Genomic DNA, 27408 nt, shown 5'->3' on the forward strand with positions numbered 1-27408 from the left:
AGCTCAACCAATTTTTTTTGTGTGTCATCTAGGTTAAATCTATCAGAAGAATAGAGTTGTTCTTTTCTATTATTTTGTCTATCCTCCTACCTCCCTTCCTTTTTTTCATTCATCTTTCATTCATTCGTTTGTTCAGTGATGACACAAAGTTATTGAATACCTACAGTATTCCACGCACTGAACAAGGCTCTAGAACCAGAATTTGGTTTCTGGCTGGGCTGGTCTTAGGCAAGATGAGGAGAGGATAGTAAGACAGTATTGATTCATTGATTCCATCATGAAGTCCAAATGATTTGGTTAAGGCAAAAGAAGATGTAGAAGAGCAAGGAGCATAACACAGAGAGTCTTGGAAGCAGGATGAAGCAAGTCCACTATATAGAACCTAGGCCTTGAACTTCAGGGAGGGTTTTCTTCCCCTTGAAAAGAGGGGACGAGGAAGATGTAGTGGCTTAAAGGAATCATGCATGGTCATTGAGATTTGCCATCAGTGAAGGAAAACATAAATTTAGAGATTTCTGAAATAATAAGCTGAAGGCCATAGAATCACTCTCCTTAATTAGCTTAGTTTTCTATCCCAGGCAAGAAATCTGTTATCAGTTCTGTTATCAATTTGTTTATAAAAGAACTACTATGTGCCAGGCACTGTTTGAGATATTTAGAATATACCAGTGTACAAACTCAAGATCCTTTCCTTCATGGAAAAGACATCCTAGCACAGCAGAACCTATGGCACTGAGATGAATAAGAAAATCTTAAAACAGGAGCTAACAACCGTTGCACAATTATGAGATAAGTGCACTGGCAAGAGATTGGTAGTGAATATTAACAACCACCATTTATTATTCAACAAATATTTACTGAATACTTACTATATGTCAGGCTCTGTGCTTTATGCTTTACATGTGTTATTTTATTTAATCTTTATGCTGACCCTGCAAGGCAGGTATTATTATCTCCATTTTTCAAATAAGGAAATTAAGACTCAGAGAGTTTCAATACCTTCCTCAAGTTCCCCCACCGGCTTGCAATGGAAAAGAAAAGAAGGAGTGATTAATCCTGTCTGCAGAAGCAAGGAAGAGTTTTAGAGAAGGGGAATGTCGAGCAAGGTCTAAGAAGATGAGTAGAAGGTCGGGTGTGCTGGCTTATGCCTGTAATCCCAGCACTTTGGGAGGCTGAGGCGGGTGGATCACCTGAAGTCAGGAGTTCGAGACTAGTCTGGCCAACATGGTGAAATCCTGTCTCTACTAAAAATACAAAACTTAGCCAGGACTGGTGGTGAGGGCCTATAATCCCAGCTGCTCAGGAGGCTTAAGCAGGAGAATGACTTCAATGTGGGAGGTGGAGGTTGCAGTGATGAGCCAAGATCATGCCATAGCACTCCAGCCTGGGCAACAGAGTGAGACTCCATCAAAAGAAGACGAAGAAGAAAAAGAAGAAGAAGAAGAAGGAAGAGGAGGAGGAAGAGAAGGAGGAGGAGGAAGAAGAAGGAGAAGACCACCAGGTAAAGAAATAAGGAGAACACTATCCAGGCCTCAAGTTCAAAGTCATAGTGTTGTAAAAATGTGATGTGGATTTAAGTTGGGAAAGCAAGAGGCTTTACTAGCTGAGGCAAAGGGTTTGTAGGGTAGGAAGTCCCATGAGAGTCTTGTAGGTGGATGGGGCCAGGGTGAGAAGGGCTTTATAAGCTAGCCTTTCCCAGAACTTCCTGGAGTTTTTTCAAGAAGAAAATATATAATATATATATATATATATATACAGTACACTGGGGCAAAAGGACAGGGCTGCAATCTTGAGTAGTCCCTGGGGCTCCTGATGCCCCAAGCCTGCCTCATTGCCCCAAAAGCTGTGAGGATCAATACCTACATTTCCTGTAACACACTGTGTGACACAGCACACAGATTATGAATGTGTACAGTAAGAAATGAAGGGCCATTGACGGATTTTAAGCAGAGCAATGACATAATTACAATGGCAGAGTGGGGAATGGATTGGAGAGGAAGGAAATCCAAGACAAGGAGCCCAGTTAAGAGCTATAATAACGGAGTAAGCTCTAGGCTGTAGACAACAAGAGCTGAACCAAGGTAGTAGCGATGAGAATGGATCTCAGGCCATGCACTTGAGAATGATTTAGGAGGGAGCATCGACAGCCCTTGGTGATGGATGGAATGTGGGAGAAGTGAGGGCTTAGTTGAGGATAAGTCCAAGCTTTCTAGATAAAAAAGAGACTTCAAATTCATGACCAAAATACCTCTTCCCACGAGTAAAACTGCAGTTCCAAATTTAAAAGGATACATTGTCAATACTCCACAAAGCAGAGCAGACATTTAACATTTCTCTGTATTAATGTGTGGGTATGTGAAATGGAAAAAAACAGGCTAGGGGGAAAAAACACTCCAAGAGAAGTTTGCATTCAGGAAGCTAATAGACAGGACACATTAGCTTCTGACATCCTCTGTAAGTGAGAATGCTGCTGTCACTTACCGCCTGAGAATTCCAAGTCCTATGGAACAAAACCCTAAAATGTTTCTGATAGAGGCATGAACGTTAGAACTGTTTTCTCAAATAGAATTCCATTTCTCTTTTATCGTTTATTCCTTCAGGGAAAAAAATGTGGTAAAAACTGGTCTGTCATTGTTTTTAGTTTAAGAAACAGGAAAGAGAGAGAAACATTTAAATGCCATGAAATTCCCTTTTATAGAATGACTAAATATCGACAACATAACCCAACTGGCTGCAATGTAACCAATTCTGAATGTTGAGCCATGTATCGAATAATAACTGTTTGCTCATTAGAAAAAATGGCTATAGGGAAGCTTTTATCTATGGTGATGGCTGAAACAATTGGCCAATGAGAGAATGAAATTGTTGTTCAAACTGTCTTACAAAGAAGTGTCATTTTTCTGAATAGCCAATGTGTCCAAGAATGAAGGATTTATTTATTCCTTTAAGCATCACAACTTTTTTTTAATGAAACCATTTGGCTGAAACTCCTTCTGCAATAGATCCTGTCCTTTCCTATATCCTTACGTGGATTATACAGAACAAAATGTAATCTTGATGGCCCAAGATCATCATTGTGAGTTTCAGCTATTGTTTGGGGCTAAAAGATTCGGGACTATTTGAAATGTGCGGAGTTTGCCCCAACATTAAATGACATCATTTTAAAAATCTTTTTTATGTTTTTTAGTTGTTTTGCCATCTTTGTTGTCAGGTGTTGGCTATACATTCTAGCTACCAGTACTCTTACGTCTTAAGCCTTTTTGTTTTCATAACATAGTATTTCTATTCTGCTGAAAGCGTGAAAAACAAATAACCAAGCATGTTATCATGATCGTGCATAAAGTAAGAGTAAGTAGGCTCCATGAAAATACAAGGGCTCACTCATGCTTAAACCATGCTATGGAATCCCTGGTGCCTGGAAGGCTGTATCATGTAATGCAGGGGGCCGGGGGAAGAGGATTTTATATCAGCAAAATCTGCGTTTAATCTTAAATAAACCATTTGATATCTCTGAGCCTGATTCTTCCTTGGTACCAATAAAAACAACATCTACTTTGTTAGGGATACCATGGGAGTTAAATGAAATAATGCATGCAAAGTTCCTAGCACCATGCCTGCCACGTTACTAGCCTCAATTAATTAAAGCTATTAATAGTATGGATTTTGTGACATGCATTTTGATTCCTCAAAGGGTATTTTTCTTATCTCCTTATACTGCCGCTCAACTGAAAATAAAACACATCACGGGTGCTAACACCAAAGAAAATTCGAACCGTAGTTAAAGATGGAAGCACAGTTGTAACTGGAGAAAATGCTCAGGCCCTTCAAGCTATGGAGATCCAGCCAAGGGTCAAGGGCACCAAACCAGGTCTCCAGGCAGAGACTAAGAACAGACGGCAGACGCACTACAAGCAGAAAGGACACAAGGGAACACCACCTGATTGGGGACAGTTTCGCATCTGAGTTTGTTTTTATTATGGGTCACTCTCTGGTCATGTATCTACCATGTGACTCATTGCTGGGTTTTGTGTTTAAAATGGATTGAGACTAAGGCGGGGATCCTGGTACAGCTTCATAAGGCAGGGGCATCCAGGAGTCAAAAGCCAGGAGGAAACATACTAGAATGGGCAAAGGCCAGGGGGAATGAGGTCAGCCACATCAGGCAGCAGCATCTGTGGCTCACTTTTACTGGTTGGTGGGCAGTGCCAGGCTGGGGAGGACAGTCAGGTCAACCAAAAGGTCCGAGGATGCAGTGGCCCCTATTACAGTGAGAACACTTTATAGAGACAGAAAAATCTTCTAATTCCAAAGTACCTTTCCTAACTTGGTCCTGGTAAGCTTGCTTGGATTTTGGTTTGTTTGCCTAAAATTTTAATAACTTTACCCAAAGAACCTATTTGTAACTAAACCCTGTCTCGCCTAAATTCTCTTCTGACCATTGTTCATGTTCAAAGAAATGTTTCACTGAAGTTGTGATGTGCTTGGATGTGCTCTTTGGACTCAGATCTTTTTTTACTCAGTACTTTTTATATCTAATGCAAAACACTGGCATCCTTGTCATGTTCTTTTCTTAAAGTGTCATAATTTCCAGATGACGTGGTATCACCATCATTTGCCTGGCCATTCCTCTATTACTGGACCTGTGAAATGTTTTGTTTTCAATTTGTTATTTTTTCCCTCTATTATGAAAAGCTCTACTGTGAATTATTTTGTACTTTTACTTTGCTTTGAGGTTATTTCCTTGGGGAACCCTAGGGTATGGAATCACTAGGTCAAAGGGTATGAACTGTTTTTTTTCATAGCTCTTATTACTTACCAATGTTAGGCACTTGCCTTTACAACTCCAAGAATTTTCAGAAAACCATTTTGAATCTAATGTTGTGTCTTAGTGCCATAGGCTGCTGAGAAATATTGAACGAATAAACGTAAGCACTGCTGGGAAAAGGAAAGTATTGATTTAAAAGGAGAAAGCAAGGCTGAAGTCTAGAAGAAGGAAAGAAGGAAGAAAGGAAGGGAAGGAGGGTAGATGGGAAAATAAGAGGGAAAAAGGGAGGAAGAACTGAAAGGAAGGGAGACAAGCAAGGAAAGAGAAAAGTGAGAGGGAGAAGGAAAAGAAAGGAATGGAGGAAGGGAGACAAAGGGGGCTAGGTTGAAACCCTGTGGTTTGTAAAGATGTGTTCCTACTTTGTGGCCACGTAGTTGCTGTCGGTGTGTAATGTCACTCGGATGTTGAAAGAGGAAATATTTTTGTGTGGCCTTCTGCAATTTACTTAGCCCAGCCTGGTACTTGAACCTATGGGTACCTCCCTGAACCTCTTCCCTACAAGTGGGCTCGTATAGTTTTAGTTCTGTCCCGATGGTGACATTACACTCAAGCTCGGAAAAACATAGTTCCCAGATCTACAGCAGATTACTGAGAACCCACTTCAGGCCCCAAAAAATTCTGCTTTCACTTTCTTCATCTCCCCCAAGGGTTTTTGCAAAACTCTGAACTATGCCACCACCCACTTTGTCTTTTCTCTTTCTAAACTCTGGGTGTTCTGCTTTTCTAATAATTACCAATATGTTGGAGTCACACTTGAGTTGGAATCCTGGCTCTGCCACCAGGGTGGCACATTCTGTGTGACCCCAGGCAGTTAACTTTACCTCTCTGAGACTCATTTCCTTCACCTGAAAAATGAGGGTTAATTCAGTGCTGGATTCTAGTAAGTGCTTAGTGAATGGTTAGAGTATGGGATTATGGCCATTACGATTTAATCTATGTTCAAACCAGCATCAGAGAGAATAGAATTGGAAAGACAAAGCTTCTGTGTCCTCATCTGTAAAACAGGGATAATATTATTCAACTGACAGAGTTGTCCTGAGAAACCACTCCAAGATGCCCATAATAGTACCTGGTAGATACCTGGCTGTACTCTGTGTTAACTTCCTTCCCTCCCCTGCCTTCTCTTCCCCTTCCCTTCTCTTCCTTTCTTCTGTTTGGGTAATCACACAGGTCCACAGGACTGCAGAAGAATATATTAACTCTTCCTTTCTGCTCTTCTTGTGGGTAGACAGGGAAGATAAACTAGGAGTAGAGAAACCAGAGGAAGTGGTTTGGCCAGGTCTTTTACAAGGGAAAGAGAGTAAACAACCCCTTAGTGGGTGAGACAGGAGAGCTGTGGCTAGGAGGAAATGCAGCCAGCCTGAATGGAGGCTTTTGACACATCAGCTTGGCCTTAAATCTCTAAGCCACTGCAGAGGGCCTGTATGCAAGACAGATTAGGAGCTGGTTAGTGAGTGCTCCCTGAAGCAGAGGTGAGAGCCAGGTGAGAGCCATGATTAAGTCATGACTGAAGACAGTTAAGGGGACAGTAAAGGAATTGTGAATAAAATGCCTCATTCTACCTTGGGTTTTATATTTCATTAAATCCTATTTTAGCTGCATATCTTTTCGTCACATGAGTGGATGGTTACTGCTGGAGAAGGTTATTACGCTTAACTATTTTAACGAGAGTTTTGTTATGTGTATGGGACAGCAAATTGGGTAGAAAAGTGTGCAAGAAAGACTCCATTTCTCTGCTAACTTTATGACCGCAGCCAATGCTGCAACCAAAACTCAGTTATCTAAACTGAGAATAAAGCAATGATAGGCAAGGGATGCTGAGGGAAGGAGACATTAATTATGAAGGTGGCCCGAACTTAGAAAGTAGATGCCACCAGTCAACAAGACACCTTCAGGAACACCAAACCCCTGTGAGGAGAAGGACATGGACATTGTTGAAGAAGAAGAGGGTCTGGACATCTGAAGGAGAAGCTGTGCTGCTGTTGCCTCTGCCTGTCTCAGATCCTGGCTCCCAGGTGAGCCTCGTGGGCAGAGGTAACAGGATTCCCTGTGAGTGGATGTGAGAACATGGGAATGAATGGAGAAACTCAGGAGAAAACAGAGAAAGTGCATGGCAATGGCTCTCAGACCAGTTGAGGGAAAAAGACCTCTCCCTGGGACCCTCCCAGCACACTGTGCTCATCCCTGATAAAGCATTTATCATGCTTTATTTAAATTGCCTTTTAATAATTAACATTTCATATGAATATTTAATATTTTCTTTCCCATGTCCCCCACTAAACTGAGAGCTAAAGCAAGGACCACATCTAAGTGGACTTTGTATTCTCAACATCAAAGACAGTGCCCAACATCCATTAAGTGCTCCATAAATAACCACTATAGTCATTACTTTCAGCTAATTTCCAGCCACCTTAATTAAGGTCTGATGCTCTAGAGCCAAACTACTTGAGTTTGAATCCCAGCCACAGACTAATCACTTATCCACATTCTGCCTCAGTTTCCTTTCATGTTAAAGAGCTATAATGGTGGGACATACTTCATAGAGTTGCTGTGAAGATAACATGAGTTAAGTCTGGCCAGGCGTGGTGGCTCACACCTGCAATCCTAGCACTTTGGGAGATCGAGGCAGGCGGATTGTTTGAACTCAGGAGTTCAAGACCAGCCTCGATGACATGGTGAAACCCTATCTCTACCAAAAAATACAAAAAAAAAAAAAAATTAGCCAGGCATGGTGGTGCACACCTGTGGTCCCAGCTACTTGGGAGGCTGAGGTATGAGGATCTCCTGAACTGAGGAGGCGGAGGTTGCCGTGAGTCGATATCACCACCACTGCACTCCCACCTGGGCAACAGAGTGAGACATCATTTTTTTTTTCTAAAAATAAATAAATAAATAAATAAAAAGAATGAGTTAAATCATGTTCACTGAGCACAGTGCCTTACAGATAATGCTCAATCAATGTCAACTATCAAATATCATTATCATCCTCATCATCTTCATTATGTCAACTTCTCAGTGACCAGGGACAAGTCACTAAACTTACCTCAATTTCCTATCTTAGTTAAACTGCATGCTTGTTAAGATGACTTTTTGCACTAACACCTTCTGGTTCTCTCCCTGTTATGTTTTACCCACTCTAAATGTTAGTTACAGAAACTTCTGAATCCTAAACTGGATCTCTCTGCCAACCAAGGCATGTTTGGACCATCTTCCTAGACCAAGAAGAGCTGTGTGCTTAGGACATTCAATTGCGTGTGTTATAATTAGCCTGAGAAAAATATGACAAGAAAATTAAATCTTATGCAAATACACAACATAATGCACTTCAGAGGCAAACAGAAATATCTGCATAACCTGCTGTTTAAGATTATCCACATGAGAGCTTTCATCCATTAGGGTATCTAGCAAAGGGTTAAGGGAAAATCTGATCATAAGATGACAAGCTTGTGTACCACCTTGTCATAGGACCTGCTGTCCTTTTTGGATGGGAAAACAGGATAATGGGAAATGAGAAGTTAAGGAAAATAACAGAAGTTGAAATGAGGTGCCAAAGGAAGGCAACCATAAACTAGCTGAAAATACTGAAAAAAAAAAGGTGTGAAGAACATGAAATACAATTACTTTAGTCAACAACATTCACTGACTGCAACCATTTGTGTAGAAAAAAAGGGCATATAAAGACTATGTACACTTATGTATATTCATAAAGTATCTCTAAAAGACCACGCAAGAAATTGATGGCTTTGGGAGCCTCCAGGGAGGAAAACTGGGTGGCTGTGGGGGCTGGGGATGGGGTGGAGAAACTTTTTACTAGATACTCTTTTGTGTTTTTTGAAACATGTGAATATGTTGCCAATTTCAAAATGGATTCTTTTTAAAGATCCTCTCATAGGGTGAGCAGAGAATGAGTTAGAAGTTGGAACCTGGATTCTGGTTGTGCCCCTTTATCAGTATCAACCGGTGTGATTTACAGCAAGTCTCTCCCAACTCTGGACCTTGACTTCCTCTGCTGAAAGTGAAAGGGTTAAATTATATTTTATACCCAGCTCCCACTTCACAGGGTTCTCCATTAAGCAGGGACCACAATGCTTCAGCCACGCTTCCTCCAGCCCTGTGGAGCATGAGCTTCCTAGCTCCTTTTACTCTGGACCTGGTCCTTCTAGCCCACGTTCTTTCTTTTGGTGGTCATGGCCCCTTCTTTGACCTCTTATACCTGGGAATTGCTTGTGATAGAAGAAAGGTAGCTGAGAGCTTGAAGTCAAGTAAAATGAGAACGACTAAAAGGGCAAAAAACCACTTGGTGCATCTAAGAATGACCCCAGAAAAAGAGAGAATTAGGTGAGGCCAAGCGTGTACAAAAAAAAAAAAAACAGAGTGAGAGAGAAAGGCAGTGGAGATGCTGAAGCACGTGAAAGGAAGGAAGGAACAGCAACTCCAGTGCCAGTTCCATGGTGGAAGGAAGGGAAGGGTGTAGGAATATCCATGTGCAATGAGTAAAACCACAGGGGAGAAGTCCTCTCTCTCCTTCCACCAGTACAGGAGTCCCCATCATGACTCCTGGACATTTGCTTAGATGCTATAACACTGGCCACCTCTAGGGCCCCACATGCCACCAATAGCATTGACTGAAAGGTATCAGATGGCTCTGTTCTGTTCCATTGGTCTATATCTCTGTTTTGGTACCAATACCATGCTGTTTTGGTTACTGTAGCCTTGTAGTATAGTTTGAAGTCAGGTTGTGTGATGCCTCCAGCTTTGTTCTTTTTGCTTAGGATTGACTTGGGATGCAGGCTCTTTTTTGGTTCCATATGAACTTTAAAGTAGTTTTTTCCAATTCTGTGAAGAAAGTCATTGGTAGCTTGATGGGGATGGCATTGAATCTATAAATTACCTTGGGCAGTATGGCCATTTTCACAATATTGATTCTCCTTATCCATGAGCATGGAATGTTCTTCCATTTGTTTGTGTCCTCTTTTATTTCGTTGAGCAGTGGTTTGTAGTTCTCCTTGAAGAAGTCCTTCACATCCCTTGTAAATTGGATTCCTAGGTATTTTATTCTCTTTGAAGCAATTGTGAATGGGAGTTCACTCGTGATTTGGATACCATCTCACACCAGTTAGAATGGCGATCATTAGAAAGTCAGGAAACAACAGGTGCTGGAGAGGATGTGGAGAAACAGGAACACTTTTACACTGTTGGTGGGACTGTAAACTAGTTCAACCATTGTGGAAGACAGTGTGGTGATTCCTCAAGGATCTAGAACTAGAAATACCATTTGACCCAGCCATCCCATTACTGGGTATATACCCAAAGGACTATAAATCATGCTGCTATAAAGACACATGCACACATATGTTTATTGTGGCACTATTCACAATAGCAAAGACTTGGAACCAACCCAAAGGTCCATCAATGATAGACTGGATAAAGAAAATGTGGTACATATACACCATGGAATACTATGCAGCCATAAAAAATGATGAGTTTGTGTCCTTTGTAGGGACATGGATGAAGCTGGAAACCATCATTCTCAGCAAACTATCACAAGGACAGAAAACCAAACACTGCATGTTCTCACTCATAGGTGGGAACTGAACAATGAGAACACTTGGACACAGGAAGGGCTTGTCGTGGGGTGGGGGAAGTGGGGACGGATAGCATTAGGAGATATACCTAATGTAAATGACAAGTTAATGGGTGCAGCACACCAACATGGCACATGTATACATATGTAACAAACCTGCACGTTGTACACATGTACCCTAAAACTTAAAGTATAATATAAATAAATAAATAATAAAAAGGTATCAGAGAGCACCCCTAGCTTCAGGCAGAGTTGGAGAGAGAAAAAGGGAAGAGAAGAAGAGAAGGGAAAGAGAGGAGGGGAGAGGGAGGCAGACTGACACAGAGCCACGAACACTACAGAAATAAGACCAAAAAAAAAAAAAAGGGCAGAGAAAGGGGAAAAAAGAGATTGATTTAGGATCACAGTTACCCCCACAAAAGCCCATGTGCCTCATAACATCAATAAACTTTTTTATTTATTTATTTATTTATTTATTTATTTATTTATTTATTTATTTATTTTGAGACAGGGTCTCACTCTGATGCCCGAGGCTGGAGTACAGTGGCATGATCACAGTTCACTGCAGTCTTGACCTTGCAGGCTCAGGATCCCCCCACTTCAGCCTCCTGAGTAGCTAGAACTACAGACGTGCACCACCACATCCAGGTAATTTTTTGTATTTTTTGTAGAGACAGGGTTTTGCCATGTTGCCCAGGCTGGTCTCAAACTCCTGAGCTCAAGCAATCTGCCCATCTTGGCCTCCCAAAGTGCTGGATTACAGGCGTGAGCCACCGCACCTGGCCAATGAATTTTAATATTAAAAGTAATGTGGCTCTTATCACCATTTGCAGAACAGCCCTAAAGGAAAGTGCATTCAGCATTCTAAGCAGCACACCAAGAACCCATCATTGCTGTTTCATCTCTCCACCCACCACCTCCATGAAATCCCTGAAGCAAGGGGACGGTCAAGAGCCCCCAACCACCCGCAGAAATATCAGGAGCTAGAAGCACCAGATCAGGTGTAAAAGGGTTGGTAGGCTTATACTCCACAGGGCTGGAGGATCACATTGCGAGGAGATTCACACCCAAGAGCCTATCTCAAGAGCAAAAACTACAGGAGAAACAGTTGAAGGAACTGGTGACATTTAGCCTGGAGAAGAAAGGATGGTCTTGAGGACTTCACTAGCAGGTGGACTGCTAGACCCCTTTCAGCATCAACGTGCTCTGATTCTATAAAGAGTTTGAAGAGTTTCCATGTGAAAGAAATGCCAAAGTTATTTTTGTGTGGGTCCCCAGGGATAAATTAGGAGAAATGGGAGAAATTCACATGAAGACAGATTTCAATCTGATGAAAGGAAGAAGCTTTAAACACAGTAAGATGTTCCAGAATAGAATTGATTACACTGTCACTGAAGGAATGTATTGAACGGATTCCTACAGTGGGCAGGAAGGAGGCTTAGGTAGTATCTCAGATACTTTCCAATTCTGAGCCTCTGAGTAGCAGGTAAACAGGAACACTGAGGGCTCCAGTGAAACCTGATCAAGCCACACAAGTGTCAGCTCTGAAAATGGTATTACAAAAACAGAAAACCGTGTTCACTTACATTGATCTCCCCTCCCAACAGATTCATTTAATGAGAGAAAACAGCTTATCAGTGGTGGTAGTGGTGGTGGTTATACCCCAGAATGAGGGCAGGCTGGCCAGAAGACTTTCCTGCCACCGCACACAACATCACACAGAATGCCAGAACACCAGGCATGGTGAACAGATGTTTCAGAGATAAACAAGAGAAATTTTCCTAAAAACTTATGATTGGCACATCACAATGCTAAATGCTAATTTCTTGGTGGAGAGGTTATGTGGGCCACCCCTGTTCTGCCTCATGAATTTGTTTTTCTGGCCAAGGGAGTCTTCCAGGATGGTAACACTAATCCACAGGAGCTGTTGTGTCCAAGTACCTCTGAGAACTGAGGCAGCGTGGACTAGGGCTGGAGAACACAGGGATGGAGTGACTACCTGGGCAAGGCCTGCTCTCCTGACTGGTAGCTGTGTGGCTTAAAGTGAGTAACTTAACCTCTCTGTGGTTAAAGTTTCCTCCTCTTTAAAGTAGAGAAAAAATGGTATTGGCCTCCTTATTTTGAGGATTAAACACTTAGAGCATGTATGATACTTGTTTTTAGTGTAAAACACTCACAGGAGGCCCTAGCACTTAGGAAGTCCCACATTTATATTATTATCATAATAATATCATTTTGTAAGGAAGTATGATGGAGGGGGGAAGCCCTGCACTTTGAAATGAGTTAGAGTTGGATTCAAATCCTGTGCATGCACCAAGGCTTTGCATCAACAATGGTAAAAATAGCCAGGCATGGTAGCACACTCCTGTAATCCCAGCACTTTGAGGCTGAGGCAGGAAGACAGCTTAAGCCCAGGAGTTCAAGACCAGCCTGGGCAACATAACAAGACCCTCATCCCTAAAAAACAAATAGTGTATAAAAACGGCCAAAATACCTCCCCCGCAGAGTTGGAGTGAGAAATTAAATAACATTTGTTTATGTGCCTAGTTCTGTACCTGGCATATAGTAGTTGTTCAAGAAATACTAGCTCCTTTTTCCTCTTCCCCGGTAACAGTGTTTCATCAATGTGCTAGGTCGTTATGCTAAGAGGTAGGGATACAAATATGAATGAGGTGTAGTCCCTGTCTGCAAAGGGGTCATAGTCCAGCAGAAAGGCTTGGACACAAACAATGATAAGGGCTATCCTAGAGGTATCAATCTTCCAAGGTATGCTGGGATCATAGGAAAAACATGACCCAAGTTTGTCTGGGAGAATCAAGGAAACCTTGACCTAGGAGGCAATGCATAAGCTGAGATTTGAAGAAAGAACAGAATTTCACTGGGCTGGTCAAAGAACTGGTCAGAGAAGAGGGTGGGAGTATTTCAAGTTGCATAGAGAATGTGCTGCATACATGTGCCATAAAGAGAGCCATCAATCATTGCTTGGAGTCACTAGCTGCCCGTGTGTCTTTCTCCAGATTTCTGTGTCAAGGCCCCTTGAGGCCTAAGCAGGATACCCCTCCTCTCCCTGAAAGAGCTACCATCTGGAGAATTCACAGGAAATCCCATGGCAGAGAAGACAGTTGGTCAATCAAAAGTAGCACATGTATATTTCAAGGGGGAAATGGCTAGGAAAGAGCAAGCCCACAACAGCTGAACACATCAGAAACCTAAAATGTTTTAAAGCCTTTTATAAAATAGAGCTTCATGCCACTCCAGATTTATGATGCTGGAAGATGGCACATGCTTGTCCTGGTTGCTTCATCAGTAACTGCACTGAGGTCACTAGGTCACCCCACCTTGGCCAAGACACGGGTCACTGTGGCATTTCCAGGACCCTTGAGACCAGGCTGGGAGCACTGGAGTATGAGCCTTTGGTAGAGGCCCCAGTACAGCAGGCAGCTTCAGAACCCTCCCCTCAAAGCCAGCAACAGACATCTTCAAGCAACCAAACCCAAAGCAAACTGTCATCAATGCCCAACTGCAATAGCTTTTTCCCCAGATGAGTGAGAAGGGTTTCCAGGTGTGTGTGTGTTGCGTATATGTATGTGTGTTGTGTGTATGTATGTATGCAGTATGCATTGGGTATATATGCATTTAAGTGTATATGTTGGTATACATGTATGTTCATGTATATGTGTGTTGTGTGTGTAGTGTGTGTGTGTTTGTGTATATGTGTGCTTGTACATGTGTGACTGTGTGGATGTATGTATGTGGGTGAGTGGGAAATGAGGGGCTCAGAGGTCCTCTTCTCCAGAGACCAGATGCAGGGAGTCATCACGCTGTAAGGGTGCCCTCAGGTCAGTGGGGAGGGAAAGCCCATCCCAGCACTGCTTCTCTCCTGCTTGGAAACCCACAGCTCATTCAACAGATCTGGCCAAATTGCCCCTAATTCATCATTACAAAGACGGTAAAACTCCTCTCCACATCCAAATCTCTGCTTCCCCAAGCCTCCTCTCCCCAAAGGATACACACTTTGGTCCTTCTTCCACTGGAGCATCCTCCCACCCTTGGAGTCCCTTCACACTGCCTCCACCACCAAATTCTACTCTCCGGATAATGTCTGGAAAACCCCTTTATCTCATGGAGTAATGGGGCTCCAAGTGTTCCCTGTCCCAGCAAGGGGAATGGGAAAGATGGAGTCTCCTGTCCCTGGAAGTCCTACTCCCCCTTCCCACCCTCTTGGAGAGCTGTGCTTGGCAGACTGGGCCAGGGCTGAGCAGTAGGCACTTCCAGGGAAGGGGCTGGGACACACATGGGATGTCCCTAAGAGGCTGAGGGGAGGATTGTCGCACTGAGCCTACCCTGCTCGCAATGCCTCAACACACATACTCATTACATACAACACATGCACATACACACACACACACAAAACACACCAACCACACACCACATCTAGAAACCCTGATATCCATCCACACATCAACACATCCATTTCAAACCCAGGACTCACTAAGTGCACACATACACACACGGAACATACACGTCACCATAGACACTACATCCTGCATGCACCACACTCTAATGGCCACAGCACGCCACCCGCAGACATGCTCACATTCAAGAGTTTCACAGAAATGCCCATTCACACATACACAATGCACATCCTACGCACACCCAATACTTGGCACCACACTCGCAATCGTGTTCAAATGCCCACACTACACAGCAACTCGCTCTCTCTACAGCCCATCTCACACCCTCAGGAGTCCTCTCACCCCTGTCTACACTGGGGCCACATCAGCACAATGGTTATACTACTTATCTCTCCCACAAGCCCATACACCTGATCACATCTGTACAGCTCATCCCCATCCCGCTCCCCACCACACCCCACCTCCGCACCCGGCCGACTCCAGCAAGAGGCTTCCCGCTCGGTGTGCAGCGGCCACAGTGGCCAGGAATTAAAATGCAGCGAGGAGGAGCCGGGCGCGTCAGCACCGCGTCTCCAGGAGCGCACGGCGCTCACGGCCGCCGCCGCCCCGCCCGCCCGGAGCCGCGGGGCCAGAGAGCTGAGGAGCAGGTGCTCGGAGCCCAGCCGCGCCAGCGTCGCGCGGCCGCTGCCCAAGTTCGCCTGGGGCCCAAAGAGGGTTCTCCCGGGCAACCGGGGAAGGAGCTTAGCCGGCGTCACGGCCACCGCGAGCTCGGAGTCTCGAGAGGAGAAGGGCGCGCGGAGCAGCGAGTCCGGGTCACCCCCGGGAGGTGTTGGCGGGTCTCCGCAGTCCCCAGCTCTTGTCGCCGCGGGGGCAGAGAGAAGACGCGACAGACAGCAAGGCCGGGCTTTTCTGGAGACGCGAGGCACCTGGGAGAGCCGAGGCGAGAAGCGACACTTCCCTGCGGCTAGCATCCTTGAAGGGGCCCGGCGGCGAACAGCCTCCCGCAGGACGCCCTGAGAAGCTCTCAGCCCCAGGCGAGAGCGGGCGCCTGGCAGGACTTAGGCGCAGGACTTGGGGAAGCCTAAGCAGGTCTCTGCCGAGCGCAGCCCAGGGAGCAGTAATAAGGAAGGGTCCTGGAGGGGAAGGGAAAGAAGGCGGCAGCCGGCAAGGCGACCACTCACCCCCGTACACACCCACCCCGCCCGCCCAGCCAGGAGCCGCGGTGCGCCTCTGGGGGGCGCTCGTTCCTTGGCGCCTTCTCTCCCGTGTCCCAGCACCGCTGGGCTACGGGCCGGGCTGGTGGGGTCCCTGGGGATGTCCAGATCAGGCATGGTGGCCGAGTGGCCCTTCTCCCAGGACCAGCGTAAAAGCTGGGGTTAGGCGGGGCAGGGGGGACTCGGCTCAGGGTCCCCCGAGGTCCAGGACGAGGGGAGGCGGGCGCAGCACCCAGGGACTGGAGAGGCGGCTCCCAGTGGGACCCCTCCAGAAGTAGTGCCGGGCGCCGGGCATCCTCCAGGAAGATCAGGGGCCGGGAAAGCCTGGGAGGCGCTCGGGAGAGGCCACTGCCAGGGGCTGCGGGCTGAGGCGGCGCTCAGCCCCGGGCGGGCGCCCGCAGAGGCGGCAGCGGCGGCGCCGGGCGGGCATGCCGCGCCACCGGAGCTCCTTTCGGGCGCACGCTTCCCTGGCGCGGGCTGCGCGCGGCTGCCGCTGCTGCTGCTTCCACTGCTGCTGCGGACTCCCATGGCGGCTCCGCCCGGCCGGGGCCGCCGCCGCTGCCGCCAGCCGCGGGCTGAATGAATGAGCCGGAGCGGCGGAGCCGGGCTGCCCGCAGCCGCGCTCACCGGCCCGGGACGCTTCCGCATGGCCCGCGAGGAGCCGGCGCCCGCGGCGTTGGCGGCTGCCGGGCAGCCCGGGGGCGGCAGAGGCGGCGAGCGGGCGCTGCAGGGGCCAGGGGTCGCCCGCAGGGGGCGGCCGTCGCTGAGCCGCGCTAAACTGCACGGGCTGCGGCACATGTGTGCCGGGCGCACGGCGGCTGGGGGCTCCTTCCAGCGGCGGGCGCTGTGGGTGCTGGCCTTCTGTACATCCCTCGGCTTGCTGCTGTCCTGGTCCTCGAACCGCTTGCTCTACTGGCTCAGCTTCCCGTCACACACGCGGGTGCACCGCGAGTGGAGCCGCCAATTACCCTTCCCCGCCGTCACCGTGTGCAACAACAACCCGCTGCGCTTCCCGCGCCTCTCCAAGGGGGACCTCTACTATGCCGGCCACTGGCTCGGGCTGCTGCTGCCCAACCGCACCGCGCGCCCGCTTGTCAGCGAGCTGCTGCGGGGCGACGAGCCGCGCCGCCAGTGGTTCCGCAAGCTGGCGGACTTCCGCCTCTTCCTGCCTCCGCGCCACTTCGAGGGAATCAGCGCCGCCTTCATGGACCGCCTGGGCCACCAGCTGGAGGACATGCTGCTCTCCTGCAAGTACCGCGGCGAGCTCTGCGGGCCGCACAACTTCTCCTCCGTGAGTTGCCCTCCGCGCGAACCCGCTCCCTCTGCGCCCCACTCCCCGGGAGTCAGGAGGCCTGGTGTTCCGCCCCCTCGGGGCTGTCCCCAGGCCTCTTGCAGTGTTACCACTCCACGATGCCAAGGCAGAACCCACTCTTGGGTCGCCTGAGTCTTCTCCTGCAGGTTGTGGGAACTTGGACTTAACTGTAGGAGGAGTCGCCTCCCACCAGTGGGAGCTCCCCTGTCCCAGCCCCTCCTTCCAGTGTCAGCCCCCAAAGCCCTCATTCTACTCCTTATGGTCCCGTCTGTGAATATTAGTCAGCCTCCTTCTTCCCGGCCTCAACTCCAGGCCCTCAGGACTCCAGGAAACTGCTCTGTGTTTGGAGTGTAGATCTCTTAAGTGCCGACTTCTTGTCGTTGGGAAAACCAATAGACGGCTCTTAAAAAAAAAAAAAAGGAAGCGCTTCAAAAATGGACCATCAGGGGAATCACGCAGAGTCCCTAAGCAGGCCTACGATCCTAAGCAGCTTATGTCTTCAAAGTTCCCAAACACTTAGAATCTAGGAGAACTTGTGAGGAAACTCCCAGAAAACCAACACTGAAGCTGTAGACAGTTTGGTGGGAGAGGCAGAAGCATGCTTTGGCTACTTTTTCAAAGTGCAGGAGTCTTGAGCATCCAGCGGAACTGAGCAGTGGTGCGCCAGGGTTGGGCCCTTCACCTGGCCTCCGTCCCCCATAAAATGTAAGTGTGGGTTTTCTGGTCTGGAGGATTGCTCTGGAGTTGAGAAAGCATCCTAGCAGGCATGTGGATGCAAACAGCCGCGGCCAGGAGAAGCTGTGCTTAGGGTTTGTAAACCATTTGCTGTGCCGGTTCCCCCACGCTGTGGGTCTGGATAACGCAGCTGTTGGACAGAAGGTCTCTGCCTTGTGCAGTCTGCCTTGGAGGAGTTCTGGTGCCAGGCCCCAGCATGATGCATGCCTGTCCAGCCATTCGTGTGTAAATGTCCCTTAGGTGGGTTTGGGCTTTTCCACTAGTGCAGGGAAGGTTGGTGTGTGTGTTTATTGGTAGTGCTATGATGGTGATTTTACCAGATCTGATTCATCACTCCTGAGATCCTCATTTCTGACAATGCTTTTTTTGGGATGGCAAAGAGATGCCACGGTTCCAACAAGTGTTGGCATGATGCCGTTCAGACCAGGTCTCTCATTGGCTGATTGGATTATTCCTTGTCTAGGCAGGCAATCCTGGCTTCAATCTTGTCCTGCTGGCTTTGCTTTAAGCTTGTATATTTAGTAGCCCTGAATTATCCACTCCGAAAACATTCCTTATTTCCTGAGATTTTCAGCTGGCTTTTAAAGAATATCTACCTGATGGCTCCCTGCTTTGGCAAGTAGGAGATGCTGTTAACATATGCTTCTGAGTGATTTCTTCCAGGACTCCAAGCACAATTCTGAGTTCCACGAAGCTGAAGGAATGAGGGCAGCGATCTCTTGTTGTTTATTGTTCTTTTTGCTGATCACTAATTAGCAGCCTCAAGAGTTAGATTAAAGTTCAAGGTTACATCCAAGTAGCAACAGGCCCTCGCTCCGGCTCCAAGTTTTACAGCATGGCCCATCAAATGTAATTCTGAAAATCTGACTATTGCTTTGCAAAGTGTGTGGAATTGCATTCTAACAGCCACTATGCACTTTTGATACTCACCGCAGCCCTGCGTTAATGAGTTTTATTCCCATTTTTAAAATAAGAAAAATGAAGCTCTAAAAAGCTGTCCAATGCTCAGAGCCAGCAAGTTCAAAGTCCAACTTTGCATACCACTAATTGCATTACACAGAAACCACATGTACCCTTCCTCTCTGACCTTGGGCCTCTCTTCTCTCAGAGGACTTACACAGGACTCTTGCCCTCTCCCCCACCTCTACTCCTAGGAATCCTGTCCCTCCTAGGAGCTGGGAGAGTGGAAAGTGGAGCCACCCCATGTGGCCCAGGTCGTCAGAGTCTTGGCAACATGTCCCTGTGGCATACAGAGGACACAGTCCCTTCAGGAGCCACCTGACTTCAACCTCTGCAGCAGGCATGGCCATGAGTTGTGTGGGTCAATTGTTAGGGAGTTGAAGACAGTAAGGTCCTTCCCACTGGGGCACACCCTTCTCTTACCTCCCTGTACTCTGAGTCCCTGCGTTTGAAGAGTTTGCAGGCACACACACATCCAAGCAAAAGTACTACCTCCATTCCCCAAAGGTATGTGTTCCTGGGAGACTCAGGTGACCCCTAGTGGCTTCCTATCATGGCCCAGTCCTGGGAGTGTCCAGCCCCTTAAAGTTGCATGCTGTAGGTTTTTCCAAGGACCTCAGAATTAAAGGCTTCACCCCTCTATCTGTAGAAGCCAGAAGCTATTTCAGGGAGCCCCAAATATACACCAGGCCTGTCAGGAATATTTTCCTCTAACCACACTGCCTTGTCTCTAGCCTTTGTCATCTTTGATGGAGTGGCACCAAAGTGTAGTGGCTGAGAACACGAACTCTCAAGCTGCACTGACTGGGCTCAAATTCTGAGTCTACCACTTACCATGTGCCCTTGGGCAAGTGACTTAATCTCTCTATTCTTGAGTTTCCTAAATCATCTAATGGAGATGACAATACTGTATACACCATATTAGTTGTGTGTGTGTGTGTGTGTGTGTCAGAGAGAGCTCTGAAAACTCTGCTGAGCCCCTGTAGAAATGCTTCCTTTCAATCACATCAGCCTCCTAACTGGTCTTTTGGCCTCAAGCTCTGTCCCAGCCAACACCCTGCATCCCATAGTCTGCTTTACAGCCAGAGTAGTCTCTAAAGCACTGCTCAAAGCACATGGTTTCCTTTCTTCAAACCTTTCAGTGGTTCAGCTGTCCTCAGATTAAGGCCTGAGCTCCTCAGACCCTCCACCTGGTCCTGCTTTATTTCTTGCCACACCCTCCCTCATACCATATACTCAAGGTCTGCAGAACAGCTCCCAACAGCTGAATCCCTGCTCCTCAAGCCCCTCTGCTTGGTTTGGTTTCTGCTGCTGCTGTAACTCCCCTTTCATGCTGCTTTGTCTGCCTGGGGGACACCTGCCTGCTCAACAGGCAGCTCTGGGGTTTCTCCTGCTTTGGAGCCTTTCCTGACCACCTGCTGCATCTATGCCACATCACCAAACAACTGATGCCTTCCCCTTCTTGCCCCTCTTCCACCCTGTTTAGATGTCAATCCTCACACAGGCACATGTCATCGCACCTGTTAGATTGTGCCTGTCTCCCCCTCCAGACCAGAGTAGGAATCATATCTGATGTACTTGCTGTCTCCGGCACCCAACAGACAGCTTGACAAGTAGTGACAGGAAAGGACTGGGGAATGCATACCACCATCAGGTACCCCCAACATTCCCTGTTGTCGTGTGTAGCCTGCAACAAGGCTTCTGGCTTAATTCCTCTAGAGAACACCAGTGAAATGTATTTCAGTGAGAACCAGGCCACTTCTGGGCATTTATTCCTTTTGGGAACAGAGAAGGGAAAGTAGAAAAGAAGATGCCAAGCACTCCCCAGACACCTGTGCTCCCCAATCCTAAGAGGACTAGAGCAACAGGTGAGAGATGGGGTTCTAGAGGAGGCCTTTGGGGGGATGTGCCAGCTGTCCCTAAGTCCCATTTCAGCCAGTTAGTCCCATGGTCTGGAAATTAACCTGGTAGGGGAGGGGGGTGTCTGTTGGGTCTTATCCTCTAGGCCCACTCGAGATGTGTTTAGTTGCAGCTCCTCTCTTTGTTGCAGCCGTGCAAGAGTTAATCTCTCAGCAGTCAGATAAAGCAGCTTGGCTTCTGAATGCCTGTGTTGTTTCCCTGGCATCAGCTGTGGACTCGAGCTCTGCACACTCTGGCCCTTCTGGGGTTTCCTGGGCCAGAAGAAGGGAGCCTTCCCAGTAATTGGGTGGGATGCAAAACAGTGAGGCTGAGCTATCTGAGCACTGGGGCTTTGGAAGAAGAACCAGGGGGTTGGAACAGAAACCAACAGAGGCCAATCTGAGGTCCTCTGCAGGAACAAGGAGCAATGGCTCTCTCTCTGGCAGATGGCATGGTTCAGGGGAGAGTGCCAGGCAGACCTCAGCGTGGGTCTTTGGTGCTGCCATTTCCTAGCTCTGTGCCTTGGACAGACACTTTGCTCCATGAGCCTCTGGTAATAATTCCTGCCTCGGAGATCTGAGGTGAAGATAACATATGAGCAATAACTGGCACATGCCTGGACAGCAGTAGGTGCTCAATATTCAAGAGCCATTATCATAATGTAGATAAAGTGCTCAGCTCACTGTCTTGACATCTGATGGTAGCAGTTACTATTCATATTTACTATAGTATTCATAGTATTCATAGTTACTATTCATAATTACTATTCATATAATTATCATATCATATTATGACCACTTACCTGAGTAGAGATGTATGCTCATTTTCTCATTTTCCAGTTCATTCATTCAATCGACCAATGTCTCTTGAAGGTCAACTATATACTAAGTTTCTGTACTAGCTGCTGGGGGGTATAAAATTAAATAAGGCTTGGTACATGCCCTTTGGGAGCTCTCAGTGATGTTGAGGACAGAGATGTGTGAATAGATACCAGGAGCGTACAGAGGTGCCGTGTGGGCTCCAAGGATCAGACTGGGGATCTTCGATGGTTTATTGGAGGAAGTGGTGTCTCAGCTGAATCTTGAAGGATAAGTAGAAGCTCCAAAGTAGAAAAGGAGAGAAAGAGGACTTCAGGGTGAGAGGACAGGAGTCCAAATGCGAGAGTTCAGAGACATGAAATAATGAGATTGAACACATGCATTCTAGGCCCTGCGCCTGGTTCAGGGTGGCTGGAGGGAGGGACTGGATGTGCTGAGATGGGAGCTGGGCTGAGGGGTGATGATGCAATTATGTAGTGGGTGCCTGGAGACCAAACTAAAGTTTTTGAACTTTGCAGCAAAACTCTGACTTCTTTCACTACTGGTTGTTAGACTGTGGAGAGAGACCTCATCTGTGTCCCAAACACCCCAGCTGCCACTCTGTTCCTAACTCTATGAGAAGCCACTCCTCCCTGCACCCTTCCCTATTGCCCAACCCCCTCTGCAAGAGTTAACCTTGAGTTCAGATTTTGGACCACTCATATGTACTGAAAGCGAAGAAAACAGCATTTAGTTTCATCACATTTTGTCACATCAGACAAGCTGGCTGCTACTTGCCAGGACAGAAAGCAAGAAATCATTTCAGCAACATATTGTTTAAAATCAGCTAACTCTGTTGAAATGACACTAGGCCAGGCAGTCCAGTAGTTGGGAGGATGGATAGCTTTAGAGAATCAAGAAAGATACTTTTGTCTTTAGAGAAAGAGGAATAAATAAGCTAATACATGTGAGGTGCTTAGACCCATTCCTGGCCCTAAGTAAGCACTCAGGAAATGTGAGCTATTTCCATTATTATGACTTGCGGTGAGCATTTTGAGTGAAGGACAAAGGCAGATAGCACTGGGCAGCTGTGATGTGCCAGACTCTGGCTGGGCATGTTTCATGTCATCTCAATTCTGTGCAATAACCCTGGAAGACTGTGTGAAAATCTACATTTTATAAATGGGTGAACTGCAGTGCTGGGAGCATCTGTAATCCACCTAAAGTCACAGACTCAGCAGGTAACAAAGCTTGGGTTTGAACCCAAGTCCTCCTGACTGCAAAGGTACATGCACGTTCTGCAGCTGCATGAGGAAGGAGTCCATCAGTAGGAGGCAGGGTGTGTCCTGGGAAGTCCAGCCCAACCTCAGCTTTACCCTGGCTAGTTGAGTGACTTTTGTCTCAGGATTCTCCTGTTTAATATGAGGGCATGAGCCAAATGATCAATGGGATTTAGCTGAAAAGTTCTGTATTCAAGTGGGCAGTCAGGGGAACGGAGAGCTCAAATAGTGCAGATGGCGTGAGTTTTTCAGCCAACCATTTCTTTTCTTTGCAGAGCTGAAACAGTAATTAAGGGGGGAAATGTACAAGCTATTGAAGTGCTAGAGACAGGATGGTGATTAAATAGACATTTATACAAGGAACATGAAAAGACCTCCACCAGTTATTTGACTTCGGGGAAATTAGTTTAGGGAATCAAATGTAAACTCCACTCAGGTCTGCAGATATCCAAATTGACCAATGTCAGGATGATTCTGATAGTGGCTATTTTGGGGCCACTTTGGCCAGTCACGAAGGCATCAATCAAATGTCTGCCCAATGGAGAAGGGCTGGAGGAATAGCCAGGACATTTGCTTCGTGTGTCGGTTGCCTTCATTCTCCTAAGTGATTTGCTTGGATGAACTACTCAGAAATTGAGTCAATTTCATTGACTCAATTGGATGTCAATCGGAGTCAATGCACATTAAGCACCTACTGTGTGGCAGGCACTGAGTCACCAAGATGACCATAAGTCTGATCTGTTTCTGGTAAATAGGCTTGCAACAGTCAATGTGCCTCATCGGAGTGACTGAGTCTAAAAGGAGCTTCCTGATATACAGGGAGTGGGGCTGGAATGAAACAGCCTAGGATTTGTATTGAGTACCTGTTACATAAACAGTCACATTCAATTTTAACAGCATGAATGAGTGTCATGGAACCCTGCTTACAGATGAGAAAGCCGAGGCTCAAGGAGGTACAAAGTCATGCATCTGGGAAGTAGTAGAGTCACGATTCAACGAAAGATCAGTCCAGCTTCAAAGCCCATGTTCTTTCTTATGGCTCCATTCTGCCAACACTCAGAGATGCTGATAAGAACAAATCCTTTCATAGAGGGTACCACTCACAATCTTCCAAGCCTTGAAGTTTTTTTCACTGCAAGTTGCTGTAGGCTTTGGAGAGTCATCCTGGGTTCCAAGACCTGCAACCCTGAGAAGGAAAGACGGTTCGTAAGAGGACAAGATCAGTAATGAATTTGCATCCTCCTCTGCCCTCGGACAAACAGAAGAGAAGTAGATCTATGGAGGAGAATCTGCCCAGGAGTTGTGAAAAAAAGTTTTAATTGTGCCACAACCTCAACTAAATTACTATTTTCATTCTTTCAAGGACACTGGTAACTTGAAGTCCTGCATGAGGAAATGGTGCCAAATTGAGTTCCAGCTCGGGCCTGTGCTAACAAATAGATGACTCACTCATAATTGGAACATGAATTGTTGGTAAAACAAATAGAGGCTGCTAACGTACTCAGGAAGTTTGTTCTGAGCATGTCAAATATCTCCCCTGACACCATTGTTTATACTATTAATTTGCCTTGTAAATTGTTTCCTCTGATTCCACACACATTTATTGAGCTCCTTCTTTCTGCCAGACACTTTTACATTCGTTATTTTATTTCAGCTGACAACAGAGCAGAGAAAAACGTATTCTTTTGTCCCTGATACCAAAAAGAAAACTGAGGCACTGTGTGGTTCAGTACCTTGGTCAAGGTCACAGAAGCCCTGACTTAGGGTTCCAAAGTCAACGCCCTGCATCACAATTGTTCCCACAGAAAGATCTTGGTGCAGCTTTGGCCAGACAAACCTGCATTTGTAATCAGCAGAAACTTAATTTATTATACCTGGATAGGATGTGATAATGTACATTGCTATCTCTGCAGCAATGGAGGATGCTGATTACACTCTATTGCCTGCCTAACTCCAGAGGTAGGAGTGTGCTGAGGTCACTCAGCACAGGAATACAAGAAGAGCCAGCATTTGAATTAAGGTCTCTTAAGGCCCCATATACCTTTTCTTCCTCCAGCACCTCTGTTGCTGGTCAGTGTCGGTTTGAGATTTCACCTGCCCTGGAAGATGTTCTTAGGGAAAAAGTGATGGGCTTGTGAGTACTTTGCAGAAAAGAACTGGTACTAAACTGTCGCACCACACTCCAGTTGGCAATGGACGGATGCAAAGTCCTTAAGGGGGCTACGCTTCTCAAACTTGAGCATGTCCGGGTTACTAGGCCCTCAACAGAGACCCTGATTCGGTAGGTTGGGGCAAGGCCTGAGATTTGCGTTTCTAACAAGCTCCCAGGTGGTACAGATGCTGCTGGTCCACGAACCACACTCGCTTCGAGAGACAGGGCTGTGGGCTCCTGGAAGCCCTGTGAATGCTGATAAGGAGGGATCCCTGTGGTTCAGCTATACTGATTCATTGGATCTATAAAAGTGCATGTGGGATGAACATCCTAAAGTGAAGCAAATAAGTGTGCCTGGGGAGAGGTGCTGGGCTCCCCAGTGAACCCAAGAGAATGTGCAATATCAGAAGCATCAGTGCTCTGGGGGAAGCCCTCTGCCACACCAGAGCAGGGATAACAGAGGGCCAGGGCCTAGCTGGGGTGTCCGTCAAACCAAAGTGCAAAGGCCATGTGTAGGCTGAATGATGGCCCCTTAAAGATGCCCGTGACCTCATCCCTAGAATCTGTGAATACATTACCCTATGTAGAAAAGGGACTTTGCAGATGTGATTTTTAAGTTAAGGATTTTGAGATAGGGAGAATATCCTGGGTTATCTGGATGGGCCCAGTGTAATCATGGGTCCTTAAAAGTGACAAAAGGAGGTGGGAGAATCAGAGTGAGAGGAGACAGAACTGTGGAAGCAGAAGTCAGAGAGAAAGAGGCCGGGCGTGGTGGTTCACGCCTGTAATCCCAGCACTTTGGGAAGCTGAGGCGGCAGATCACTTGAGGTCAGGAGTTCAAGACCAGTCTTGCCAACATGGTGAAACCCCATCTCTACTAAAAATTCAAAAATTAGTCGGGTCTGATGGCAGGCAACTGTAGTCCCAGCTACTAGGGAGGCTGAGGCAGGAGAATCACCTGAACCTGGGAGGCGGAGGTTATAATGAGCCAAGATTGTACCACTACACTCCAGCCTGGACAACAGGGCAAGGATCTGTCACACACACACACACAAGCACACACACACACACACACACATACACACAGAGTTGGAGAAAAAGAGATTTGAAAGTGTTACATTGATGGCTTTGAAGATGGAAGAGGGGGCACAAGTTAGGGAAGATGGATGACCTCTAGATGCTGGAAAAGCCAAGGAAACAGATTCTGCCCTAAAGCCTCCAGAAAGAACACAGCCTTGCCGGCACTTTGATTTTAGCTGGTAAGACTCATTTCTGACTTCTGACCTCCAGAACTATAAGATAATAAATGTATGTTGTTTGAAGCCGGTAAGGTTTGTGTAATTTGTTACAGCAAGAATTGGAAATTAATAGAGGCCTCATTTGTTTCTGATGTACAAAACACTTTCTATTACAGACCTGAATCCACATTAGTGAACGAGGCTGGGTAATTTTGAAGCAGAATCTGTCCAAAATTCAAAAAAATAAAAGAATTTGTAACAAACACACATCTAGTTTCAGAAATAGCTTGGGAGTATTTTAACCACACTTACATAATGCAAGATTGGGAATTTGGACTCCAGAAACTTAGAAAGGAGGTGGTTGGGGGAGTAGAAAGGAGATAGCCTCAGGAGTCAGACAGACTCAAGTTCAAATCCCAGCTTTGCCAGGTATTGTGTTGGCTGGGTGGCCGTTAGAGAGCTGCTTACCCTTACTGAGACTCATTTGGCTCATGCCCTCATATTACAGAGGAGGATCCTGAGGCCAAAGTCACCCAGCCATTCAAGGCAAAGAGGAGGGTGGACTGGACTTCCTAAGACACACCCTGCCTCGCACCAATGCGTTCCTTCCTCATGTAGCTACAGAAAGAGCATGCACATTTGCAGTCATGAGGACTTGAGTTCAAATCCAAGATATGTTTTAGTATAAGCTTTTGTTTCTTCATTTGCAAAACACAGACCATACTTTTCGTGTAGGGCTGTTTCAAAACTTAAAAATCATATGTTAATCCCTTTATTATTGAGAGCCAGCCATAGGCTAGTGTTTGTGGATAAATGTTTGGTGTAAATACAGAAACTGTTCCTGCTCTCTTGTATGTAAAAGCACAGCACAGGTGTGTAGGTCCTAAATAAATGTGAGCTATCACTATTATCTTCATCATCCTTATCATCATTAAAATAGGTGATTCCCCTCAATTCTTCCAAGAAAGACTTTTAAGGCCGTCGAAAAGTAGACTTC

General features: G+C 46.5%; 1 protein-coding gene across 2 annotated transcripts in view; it reads left to right on the top strand.

Moving 5' to 3' along the window:
* ASIC2 (acid sensing ion channel subunit 2) overlaps positions 1-27408 on the top strand; it is a 1141493-nt gene that overhangs the window by 845809 nt on the left and 268276 nt on the right. The window contains exon 1 of one of the 2 annotated variants that reach the window (XM_009432414.5): positions 15441-17329. The exons of the other annotated variant lie outside the window; for it this stretch is intronic. Coding sequence (XP_009430689.3) covers positions 16622-17329 — 708 coding nt within the window. The 5' untranslated portion in view covers positions 15441-16621. Of the gene's footprint in view, positions 1-15440; positions 17330-27408 lie in introns of those variants that run through there. 2 annotated transcript variants of the gene reach the window in all.

This window comes from Pan troglodytes, chromosome 19, assembly GCF_028858775.2.
Source record: "Pan troglodytes isolate AG18354 chromosome 19, NHGRI_mPanTro3-v2.0_pri, whole genome shotgun sequence".
Taxonomy (NCBI): Eukaryota; Metazoa; Chordata; class Mammalia; order Primates; family Hominidae; genus Pan; species Pan troglodytes.